The sequence below is a fragment of the Peromyscus leucopus genome, chromosome 1 (genome assembly GCF_004664715.2).
Source record: "Peromyscus leucopus breed LL Stock chromosome 1, UCI_PerLeu_2.1, whole genome shotgun sequence".
Taxonomy (NCBI): Eukaryota; Metazoa; Chordata; class Mammalia; order Rodentia; family Cricetidae; genus Peromyscus; species Peromyscus leucopus.
In genome coordinates this window covers 182578125-182590803 of record NC_051063.1, presented here as the reverse complement: position 1 = coordinate 182590803, position 12679 = coordinate 182578125, and the positions used below count along the sequence as shown (strand labels likewise).

Genomic DNA, 12679 nt, shown 5'->3' with positions numbered 1-12679 from the left:
AAGAGGAAGAGAAAATCAACACCCAGTGTAGAAATAATTGAGGAGATTCTCGAAGTAAATAATCCTGAACCAGAAAAGAAATCCAAGACCTATAACTCCAGGAATAAAAGATGCAAAGGAGAGAAACCAATGGCTTTAAGAGATCAGGAAAAGCTTAACATTTGGAAACTTGAACCTTCATTCAATACCAACGCCTGCTGGAGGCCTAACCTAGATGACACTATTCTTCCAACACTAGCATGGTCTGATGAAGGTGGATCAAAGTTTAGCCAGGAAACCCAAACATATGACCTGCAGCCTCCTCTTGAGACTTACGCAAAGCAACTGAAACGTGAAGGCTTCCCCAATTTGGGAAATACCTGTTACATGAATTCCATTTTACAATCTGTCTTTGGGATTCCAACGTTTGCAAAGGACTTGCTCACACAAGGTATTCCATGGGAGAAAGTTTCCTATGATGATCTTATCAAGCCCTTAAGTCAACTGCTTGTCTTGAAAGACATCCGAGATATAGAGGTCAAGGGAGAGTTACTCATTAATGTCAAGAAATCCATCTCCACAGTTGCAGACACATTCTTGGGTGATGAACAGAATGATGCCCATGAATTTCTAAGTCAGTGCTTAGACCAGTTGAAACTGAACATGGAAAAACTAAATACCATGTGGCTCACTGAGATGGACAATGACGCTGAAGAATCATCTCTATCAACATATGATGAGAATGCCATCCCCAAAAGTTTGTTTGTCCTGTCAGTGCTAATTTTGAAATAGAGCTGCAGAGCTCTATTGTTTGTGAGGCCTGTGGTGAGGCTACTCTCAACACTGAAGTGAGTAATTACCTCTCTGTTGACCTGCACCAAGGCACAAGAGAACAGCCTCTATCAATTCAAAAGTCACTTGATCTTTTCTTTACACCAGAAAAAATTGAGCGTAATTGTGCGAAGTGCAAGAACAAGAATTCAGTTCTCAAGTACACTTTGAAGAGGCTCCCCAGGGTCCTCATTGTTCATCTGAAACGCTACCACTTGACCGCAAATGGGTTGTTGGTGAAGAGTCAGCAGCCAGTTGAGATTTCTAAGTATCTAAATGTATCTTCCCACTTCAATGAAAACATAAAAGAACCACTTTCCTTGACCAGCAAGACATCTTATGAGGACTGTGATGTCCCCAATGTCCCTGAAGAGATGATGCCTGAGATCCTCGGCCAGCCAATACCATCTAGGAGTGTGAAGAACTATGAGAAAATTAATGTATATGGAACAGCAGATCGTCACACTACCACTGAGATGTTCAATTATTTTTATGATCTTAAAGAGCAAATGATTCTGGAAGGATCTCAAGAAATGGCTGAACAGCTCCTCCAGAATCCTGGGACTAGATTCCACAAGGAATTCCTTCCTCAGGGATCACCTGAAAGTGTTAGGGATTTTGCAGAAGACACAGAGAAGGATATGCATACATCTTTAGATTTGAGAGATGACATAGATGATGAATACTCTCTTGGTGCATGGTGGAATCCTGAAAGCAGCAATTTTCTGGGAAGCAACTACCTATTGGATGTTATTGATGAGGCAGAAAGTATGGTATTTGGAGATGATCCTCAGAATTACAGACTGGTCAGTGTTGTCAGCCATTTTGGGAGCTCCCAAGATTCAGGTCATTATGTAAGCGATGTGTATGATTTTCAAAAGCAAGCATGGCTCCTGTACAGTGATGTCCAAGTGTTCGAGATCCCAGAGGCCTTGATTCAGGAGAATCGGCTTCACACTGGATACATTTTTTTTTACATGCGAAATGAGCTTTTTGAGTGGCTGTTGAAAAAGGCATCAGAGTGCAAGTTGCTTAACACACCTAAAGAGCAACAGAAGAATATGGATCTTTTCTCAACACTGCTTAATGGCTTTACATACTTCCTGGAAGAATCCTAAATTCTACCCATAAGGAAGACCCATCAAGCTCAACGGAAAACTCAAAAAACAAAACAGAACAAAACAAAACAAAACAAAACAAAACATAACAAAACAAAACAAAACAAAACAAAACAAAACATCACATCACATCACATCACATCACATAGCAAAACAAACAAAATATTAGGACAGAAACCCATACATCCATGATGCAGGCTATATACCATTTTCTCCAACAAGGCTATAGTGATGCTTTTCATGTATTTTTTTTATTTGTTTGCTTTTGTTTGTTTTGTGTTTGTTTTTGTTTTCGTGAGACAGTGTTTTTCTGTGTAGCTATAGCTGTTCTGGAAGTCACTCTGTAGAGCAGGCTGGCCCCAAACTCAGAGATATATCTTCCTCTGCCTCCCAAGTGCTTTGATCTATAAGGTGTGTGCCACTACTCCCCAGCGGCGGGAGGATTTTTTTAAAAATGATTTTTATTTTTATTTAACGTGTTTTGCCTGCATGTCTGTCTGTGTGAAGGTGTTGAGTTTTCTGAAACTGTTATTACAGGCAGTTGTGAGCTGCATGTATGTGCACCAAGCCTTCTCTCTAGCCCCTAGTGCAGTGGTGTTTTCAATGTCATTCTGAACCAATACAGCATAGCAAGGAACTGATGAAAGGTCAAATGTTAGTGTCCAACCTCGTAATGGATTCAGAACCAATACTGATGGACTTAAAAGTTTGGGAAACAGTGTGTAAAATGTCTTATTTTGTTAGTGTATATATGAATTGCTCACGTCATCTGGAGGGTTTTCATGGTATTGTTTGCTTTCGCTGAATTCATGTATACCATTCTATTGCCAATTTATTAAAATCATTGTTTTCTATATGTGTTTGTGACTCGTTGCTGATGAATGTATCTAGCTGCTCACCAACTAACTGGTTTTGTGCTTCCTTTTCAGAATTGCGGGACATAGCATCAGGGTTACACAGGAAATGAAATAGAGTATGGTAAATTTTGCAAATTCAACAGCTCTCTAAGGGCTCAGTGGATGAAAACACTTGCCATTTAGCATGATGACACCAGTCCTGCAAGCTGTCCTCTGACCTCTAGAGGAGCTAGCACATGGGTATATATGCATAAATCAATGAATGAATGAAATCTAATAAGATTTTTAAACCTCACTATGTAGTTCTCTCTGGCTTGAAACGCTCTACATAGATCAGGATACCATCAAACACAGATTTGTACTTGCCTTGCCTCCTGAGTGCTAGTATTTAAAGTCTGGACCACAGTGCCTAGCATAATAACATTTTTAAAACACTCTTTTAAAAAATTTTGAAGTGTCAAATATACTTGCTATATTCAAATCCTGATGATATGAGAAAATGGAGGGGTTCAAGGGACAGGGGGTCTGAGACAGACAGTCCTTTAGGTGAGAGGCTCCTATATTAACACAAACCGCATGGTGGGGTTCTAAACAGAACGTTTTAGTTCATAAGATAAAGCAAGATTCCCCTTAGTTCCCAGGAGAAGGAAGAGATCCTGTGCCATGAAGCAGCAGACTTCCTTAGTACATAGCCCAAAGGACAGACTTGCTTTCAGCCTGTTAACCTGATTCCTGGGTAGCATGGGGAAAGGGAAACCAGCTGGGTTGCTGGCTATGAGGTGTGCAGCCTGATCTGAGATACCCACACCACATCTGTTTCAGACACACAAAAACATAGTACTGATCCTCTGAAGGGGCTGGGGAGATAGTTCAGTAGTTCAGCACACTTGCTGTGTCAGCAGGACCCGAGTTCAAATCCCCAGCACCCACATAACAAGCTCCTCATTGCCGTGTGTGCCTGTGACTCAGCACTGGGGAGTAGACAAGGGTGGATTCCACAGCTCACTAAACATTCGACATGGCCACAATGGGAAGTGTAAGGTTCAGGTGTGGGACATTCACCAGAGAAAACTGCTGGGCCGATGTGCTAAGGTCTGGGGCCCTGTTCACAGTTGGATTGTATTTCTAAAAGGAAACATGTGGAAAGTGATAGAAAACACTCCATGTCCTCTGGCCTTCACATGTGCAAGCTCACAGGTGGAAACACCACACAAATGATATTTTTCAAATTCCTCATTTGGGCTGCAGAAATGGTTAAGCTCACTTGCTACACTTTCAGAGGACCAATGTTCAATTCCTAGTATCCACATGGTGGTTTCCACTCTCCGTAACTCCAGATACAGAGGATCAAATGCCCTCTTCTGGTTTTGTGGTACACAGACAAAACACCTCTATGTTATAGCACTGCCCACTTCCACCATCAAAAAGGTACAATATAGTCTTGTGCCTGAATTTAAAGAGCTTACAAAAATTCTCAGTATTATACTGTGTAAAAACATTTACAAACGTTAACATTTTGAGGGTATAAAAAGTCTAAAAGCCTGGTAATGTATAAAATATGGGGCAAAATTAAGTGAGGGTGGTAGGTGAAAGAAAGGAATAGTTTAGAACAGTGGTTCTCAATACATTTGTGTTCAATACAATAAATTAGCAAAATTACTGTTATGAAGTAGCAATGAAAATAATTTTTATGGTTGAGGGGGGTCATCACAGCATGAGGAACTGTATTAAAGAAAGTGTTGGTATATTTGGAAGGTTGAAATCCAGTGGTCTAGAACATCCTTATGATCTGACAGATAATTCTTTGTTCATTTAAAAGAAGGAAAATTTAAACATTTATTCATGTATTTCATGTATATGAGTGTCTGTCTTCACACTTAACAGAAGAAGGAATCAGATTCCATTACAGATGGTTGTGAGCCACCATGTGATTGCTGGGAATTGAACTCTGGAAATGCAGTCAAGTGCTCATAACCTCTGAACCATCTCTCCAGCCCCTTCAATTTTTTTTTTTTTTAGGAAGAGTCTATATTTGCTTCCATATATCAGATCTGGAGAGGAAACAAAATGAACATAGTGAACAGGAATTTTCAAAGTGGACGAGTTTGCACTGAGGCTAAGGGAATGGACAAAATTAAGTGCTTTATAAACATGAAAAAGTCACAGTGAGACACATTTTTGTACAATTGATACAAGCATTAAAAACTTCCCCAGTGGTGGTGGGCCAGTTTTTTTTTTTTTTAACTTCCATGGATTTGTGGCTTTTCAAAGTTTTCTTTCTTTCTTTTTAATTTTTTAAATTCATTTTTACATACTAACCACAGATTCCCCTGTCACCTCTCCTGCTCCACCACCCCTACCATCCCCTCCCCTCCAACCCACCCCTCATCCCTTCCTCCTACAGGGTAAGTTCTCCCATGGGGGGGAAAGCTAAGCCTGGTACATTCACTTGAGGCAGAACTAAGCCCCTCCCAACTTCATGGGGGGCGGTGAGCAAGGTGTCTGGCCACATGTAACAGGGTCCAGAAAGCCAGCTCATGCACCAGGAGCAGATCTTGATCACACTGCCAGGGGCCTCAAAATAGATCCCACTACACAACCGTCTGCTGTGTGCAGAGGGCCTATCCAGTCCCATGGAGGCTCCACAGCTGTTGGTCCACAGTTCATGAGTTCCCACTAGTTTAGTTTGGTTGTCTCTGTACATTTCCCCATCATGATCTTAATTCCTTTGCCCATATAATCCCTTCTCCCTCTCTTTGACTGGACTCCTGGAGCTCAGCCTGGTGTTTGGCTGTGGATCTCTGCATCTGTTTCCATCAGTTACTGGATGAAGGCTCTATGATGACAGTTAGGGTATTCACCAATCTGATTATTAGGGTAGGCCAGTTCAGACACCCTCTCCACTATTGCTAGTAGTCTAATCTGGGGTCGTCTTGTGAATTCCTGGGAATTTTCCTAGCACCAGGTTTCTCCCTTATCCCATAATGTCCCCTTCTATCAAGATATCTCATTCATTGCCCTCCTACTCTGTCCCTCTCCCAGCTCGACCATCCCATTTCCTCATGTTCTCATCCCCCATCCTCTACCCTTCATTGCATACCCCCTTCTCATCCCCAGTTTACTCATGGAGATCTCTTCTGTTTCCCCTTCCCAAGGTGATCCATATATCCTTCTTAGGATCCTCCTTCTTTCCTAGCTTCTTTGGACCTGTGGGTTTTAGTCTGATTATCCTTTGCTTTACATCTAGTATCCATGTGTGAGTGAGTACATGCCATGTTTGTATTTCTGAGTCTGGATTACCTCACTCAGGATGATATTTTCTAGTTCCATCTATGTGCCTACAAATTTCATGATGTCATTGATTTTTTACAGCTGAGTAATACTCCACTGTGTATATGTACCACATTTTCTTTATCCATTTTTTTTGGATGAGGGGCATCTAGGTTGCTTTCAGGTTCTGGATATTATGAATAATGCTGTTATGAACATAGTTCAGCAAGTGTCCTCGTGTTATGAGCATCCCTTGGCTATATGCCCATTTTTTTTTTAAGTGTCAGGAAACTGATGTCATAGCTCCTTGGTAGAGTGCTTAACCAACATAGAGGAATCCCTGAAATTCACCTTCACCACCACATAAGCCAGATATGATGGAGCAAACTCATAATCACTGCATTTAGGAGATGGAGGCAGGAGGACCAGGAAGGAGCTCAAGGTTTAATAATGAGTTTGAGGACAACCAGGGCTACATAGACTTCATCTCAAATAATGAGGTCAGGGTATTGTAGGGATTTTGTTTTGTTGAGAAAGTGTTTCTCTGTGAAACAGTCCTGGCTGCCCTGGAACTCACTCCTTAGACCAGGCTGGCCTAGAACTCACAGAGATCCTCATGCTTCTGCCTCCTAAGTACTGGGATTAAAGGTGTACACCACCACTGCCCGGATCTAACATTTCTCTATTTCTGTATATCTTTTCTTCCCTTCTTATTGTGTGACTGACTGTAAGGATGGGTGGCTGCCCCCTGTTATCCTCCTCGCCTCCTTCTTCTCTTCCCTCTCATTATTCTTCCTTCTATTTACTCATTTTTTTCCAGCTAGCCCCATCTATTCTTCTGACTAGATATTGGCTGTGCAGCTCCTTCTATGCAGACCTGGCTGTCTAGGAATTCTGCTGTCACCCAGGCTTGCTTCAAACTCACATGGATCATCCTGCTTGGCTCCGAAGTGCTGGGATTAGAGGTTTGTGCCTTGCATTTCCTGTGGAGTTGGTTCTTTAAATCATATTTATTTATTTGTAAATGCCTGTGTTCTTGCACACAACAGCTAGAGTGTGTAACAGGTCAGAGAACACATTGTAAGAGTAGATATTAATACACACGTGGGTGCAAGGAATCAAACTCAGGTTGTCAGGCTGGGCAGCAAGCTCCCTTGAACTATAATGGCAGGTGATTTTAGTTTTTGACACTGGTCTAGGTAGCTACTATAGAGCTATAGTAATAAAAACAGAATAGTATTGGCATAAAAAGGAGGATCAATGGAATAGAATCAAAGACCCTGACATCAATCCACACACCCATGAACACCTGATTTTTGACAAAGATGCCAAAATTATACAATGGAAAAAAGAAAGCGTCTTCAACAAATGGTGTTAGCATAACTAGATGTTGGCATGTAGAAGATTGCAAATAGATACATATCTATGGCCATGCACAAAACTCAAATCCATGTGGAACAAAAACCTCAACATAAATGCAGGTATACTTAACCTGATAGAAGAGAAAGTTGGAAGTAGCCTTGAATGCATTGACACAGGAGATCACTTCCTGAAAATAACAGCAGTAGTATAGACACTGAGCTTGATAAATGGGACTTTCTGAAAATGAAAATCTTCTGCAAGGCAAAGGAGAATGCCAATAAGACAAAACATCTGTCCTATAATGGGAAAAGATCTTCACCAACCCCAGAGGGCTGATCTCTAAAATATATAAATAATACAATAAACTAGACATCAAAATACCAAATTATCCAATTAAAAATTGGGTGCAGATATAAACAGAGACTTCTCAACAGAAGAATCTCAAATGGCCAAGATACACTTAAGGAATTGTTCAGCATCCTTTGTCATCAGGAAGTGCAATTATTTATTTCACCTTTGTGGTTTTTGTGTGCTTCTGTCTCTGCACAACATGCATGCAGTGTCCACAATGACCACAAGATGGGGGTAGTACCTTGGAATCGTGACCAGAGAGAATTGTGAGCCACATTTAGGTGCTGGAGCTTAACAGCCATCAATCTGGACCCTGAATTTAGAATTCATAAAAGAAACTAAAGACCCTAATGTAGATCAGATAGAAAAGCTTTAGGGAACAGACAGATTTATCCTCAGTGAGACCTCAAGCACAGCACAAGGAAGCCTTGAGATCCACAGATCCAACAATTGACAATGTAAAAACAGGTTTTAGTCATGACCATACCCTGGTGCAAAAAGAGATTTTTAAGATTGGTAGAGCATGCAAGAGGACATTGGAGAAGGAACCAGCACATCTGTGCCTTGAGTTTGGGGATTGCAATTGATCAAACCCTTGTATGGAGAGAAGGTGTCACAGTTATATCCAATGTCAAATACCCACCCCTCCACAGGCTAAGAATGAGGCCATCTCCAAAACCTCTGTGGACAAGAGGGCAGGAGATGACTTGGCTCAGACCTAAGATTTTACAACTATCCTGGCAGGAAGAGAGATTCTCTTTGTTTGTTTGTTTGTTTGTTTGGTTTCTTGAGACAGGGTTTGTCTGTGTAGCCCTGGCTGTCCTAGAACTGGTTCTGCAGACCAGGTTGGCCTTGAACTAAGAGATCTACCTTCCTCTGTCTCCCAAGTGCTGGGATTAAAGGTGTGTGCCACCACTGCCCTGTGTTATATTTCCTTATACTTTAATGTACATATTTCTCCCAGTAATAAGTCCCTAATATACATGAACATGTTAAAAAAGACAGGAAACCTACTGGCGTGGGTGTGGATAAATATACGAGCATGTCCAGACAAGGTGAACACTTTTGCCCACTGAAACCACCCACCTTGACTAGAGTTAGTCTCCAGAAGTATCACTGAAACATAAAATTCCTGGAGTCTTTTCTTTTACCATGACTCAGTAAGATGGTTGCATGAATTAGCCACAGGGTTTTGATTAGATTGCATAATATTTAAAGGTACGATTTGTTTTCTGCAAGAATATAATATTCAGTGATCTCTGCACAAAGGCCATGGAACACATTTTTTATATTTCTAGTCTTTAGAATTCATTGGAATCTTTTTGTTATCAGCTTTGTTTGTTTTGCCTGGATTTTTTTTTGTTTGTTTGTTTCAGTTTTTGTTTTTTGAGACAGGGTCTCCCTGACTAGTCCTGGATGACCTGAAACTCACAATATAGATTCCCAGGCTGGCCTCAACCTCACAGAGGTCCTCCTGCTTCTGCCTCCGAGGTGCTGGGATTAAAGGTTTGCACCACAAGCCCAGCCTTGTTATCATTTTGAGACAGGGTCTCACACTGCACTGGAACTTCATATCTAGCCCTGTTTGGCGTCTCACTCACAGCAATCCTCCCTCCCCAGCCTTGTGAACGCTGAGTTTCTAGGCATTAGGTACCACACCTGCCTTCAGTGATGGATTCCTACAGATGGGGATTTGCTGTTACAGGGAGAGTGACCTTTGAGGACATCACTGTGACCTTCACCCCAGAGGAGTGGCAGGGTTTGAACCCTGAGCACAGACACTTGTATAAGGATGTGATGTTGGAGAACTACAGCAACCTGGCCTCTGTGGGTGAGGAGGGCTTTGGGACTGAGGAGGGGGTGATGGCCTGAAGTCTGAAATAGATAAGGACCTTTTCCAGGTTGAGCAGGTTTGTTTCTGGTCCACTTGTCACTGTTGGGTATCCTATGTGAGTCAGGATTAGGATGAAGCAAGAGAGGAGTGTGGAGCCTAATTTTGTGATTGCTTTATTGCTTTGCTTGTGTGTGTCTGTGTCTATGTCTGTTTGACCCCCCCCTCTCTCTCTGTGTGAATATGAGCATGCTCATGGCATGGCATGCCAGGTGAAGGTCTGAGGACATCCTTGCAAGGCAAGCCTTATTTCACCCTTTGACTGTATTTTTTTTTTCATATTAAAATTTACTGGACCTCAGACAGTAAAAATAGTAAAGTCACACAAAACCAACTACTGTAATGCTGAGAGATGGAATCATATATGATACAAAACAGTAACAGCAGCAGCTTTACCAAGATCCAAGAGTAACCACGTCTCTAGAGGATACAAAAAGACTCAACTGTATAAACCAGTTCTTTGACTCAAGTGACTTAAGAAGGCAAATGAGTATCCTTTAAATCGCACCATAGATACAAGCTTTCAACCAGGGATGTAGCTTGGTGGTAGCATGTTTGGCTAGCATTCCTAAAGCCCTGGCTTCAGTGTCCAGCACCATTCCTGGGAGCTGGTACACACCTGTAATCCTGGCACTTGGAGATGGAATAAACTAAACATCATCCTTGGTGACATCCTGAGTTCGGAGCCAGCTTAGGCTACTAAGGCCTTGCTCATACCATTTTTTTTTTTTCATATATGGGCCTGCAACAAAGCTCAGTGGGTAGGAAAGTTGCTTGCCGCCAAGCCTGAAGACCTGAGTTTGATCCCTGGTACCTACGTGACAGGAGGGAAACTCTTACAAGCTCTCATCTGACCTCCATGCATGCACTCTGGTACACAGACAGGCAAAATGGCAAAAACAAAACAAAACCCTTGAGACATTTTTCATATATGGTAGACAACTGCTCCCTTGTCATCTGTCACTTTCGGCCTTTACAGCCTCATAATCTGCTTCTGTCTCCTGAGTGCTGGGTTTCCAGGAATGTGCCAGCACACCAGGCTAACACTTCTAACAGTAGCTTCTGACATCTACAGGCAGAGGTCAGTTCTGGCCACCATTGCTCTCTGGTTCATCCTTGGCACGTGTGAGCAGAGAGAGTTCTCGTCTTGCATCCTAACAATCTAGTCTGCTGATCTTGCACACGGTTGTGTGGAAGACGGGAGACCAGTTCTGGCCCACTGTTCCCCAAATGGCTTGCTCCATTGAAGAAGCTGGCGCTTACCCAGGAACAAGAGATTCTCCCTAACTCAGCTGCCTAGAACTCGTCAGGGGAGCCCCTCTGAATTTTTAAAATAATGTCCGCTCAGAATGCTTGCCCACAAATGCTTTGGCTATTAGTGGCCCACATGCATGACAGGGCCAGCGCGGTCAAGACTGCTGGCCTTTCGCAGAGGCCCAGGAAAAGTCTGGGTCTGCATAGTATCAAGCACCACCTGGCTGTACTGAGCATGTTCACAAGCTTTGCCCATGGTCTTTTCTGCTCCCTAACAGTCAGGGGGACTGTGCCTTTAACTCCTCAGTGCCCAGGATGTTCAACCAAGGGTGTGTCCAGGAACGAGGCATGGCTAAGCCTTTGTGGGTAAGGTCTGGCTCCGACACTGAGGTTTGTTCTTCCTGGTACATCCTTTAGCTGTCACTACACCCCTCATGTCCTGTGTTGTGGAGGTTTGTAGGCTGACTCCTGAGCACCTAGGTAGGCCCAACACGGTGCACTAAGTGTAAGATGGAATCACCCTTTTGTGGCCAAACTTTGCATAGTATTGGACCCAGGGTTATGGAACACCTATGGGAGGTGCCAGCTCTTAGGGAAGACACCCACTTTCAGGGCAGACATTTATTTGTGGCTTGGATAAGCTCCTTTCTATTAGCTTAATGCTCAGTAAAATGGCCAAAGGAATCCAGAAGTTCTAGACAGCCAGGGTGAGTTACCAGGAGAGTTACAGTCCCTTAAAACTAGAGGGCAGGAGAAGGGAGACAACCTGAACCCAGGTGGGTGCTCACACATGTAACACCAGAAGATGGCGCTAGTCAGCCTGGACTACATAGTGAACCCGTTTCTCAAAAGCAAAACCAAACAAAGGCCATCATGATGGTTCATGAGAGAAACGTGCTTGCTGCCAAGCCTGACAACCTGAGTTCAATCCCAGGGACCCACACACTGGGAGAATATCAGTGACTCACACGGTTGTCCCTGACCTCCACACATGTGCACATAATAAATATAATATATATTTTTAAAAATACATAATTGAGCCGGGCGGTGGTGGCGCACGTCTGTAATCCCAGCACTCGGGAGGCAGAGGCAGGTGGATCTCTGTGAATTCAAGGCCAGCCTGGTCTACAGAGCTAATCCAGGACAGGCTCCAAAGCTACAGAGAAACCCTGTCTCGAACCCCCTGACCCCCCCCCCCAAATACATAAATGAAAATCTGCAACCTGGTACCTGGGCCAGTAAGGAAGAAGTTATGGTGAGATTTTTCCTCAGCCCTCCCATTCCCCAAGCCATCTGATAAACAGCCTACTCACTGCTTCTATTGGGGACATTCAGAGCCATGGTATAGCAGAGAGAAGGTCAAACAGAATAGAAGGAATGAAGTGACCTAAGGCCACTCATTTCCATGATGGGCACTGCTTCATGACCAACACTGAAGGGTGTGTCTGCGGTCTGCTTGGGAGGTCTCCCACAGACTGTTCTCTCAGGGGGGTGAGGCGGGGTGAATGCCTTGCAACAATTCCTGGGGTGAGAGGAGAGGAGAATTGCTACCTTTCCCTCTTCTACCTCCTCTCCATTGAAGTTCTCCTCATGAACATTAATCTCCTCACAAGGGTTGATTTTCCTGGCCCCATGGAATGCCAGATGCCCTGGCCTACAGTGAGGCATCCCGTAGAAGATCTGGGAAGAGAAACTCTGGGTGTATGGGTAGTGAAGGCTTTTTCTCGAAAGCAAAACCAAACAAAGGCCATCATGATGGTTCATGA

At 43.1% G+C, this 12679-nt stretch overlaps 1 protein-coding gene across 1 annotated transcript; it reads left to right on the top strand.

Moving 5' to 3' along the window:
- The first annotated feature begins 366 nt into the window (after nt 1–366).
- LOC114685044 (ubiquitin carboxyl-terminal hydrolase 29-like) lies at nt 367–2209 on the top strand. Its single transcript, XM_028859649.2, has 2 exons — nt 367–613; nt 721–2209. Exons 1-2 carry the CDS (start codon nt 367–369, stop codon nt 1926–1928), a joined length of 1455 nt encoding a protein of 484 aa, XP_028715482.1. The 3' UTR covers nt 1929–2209.
- Nucleotides 2210–12679: the final 10470 nt, after the last annotated feature.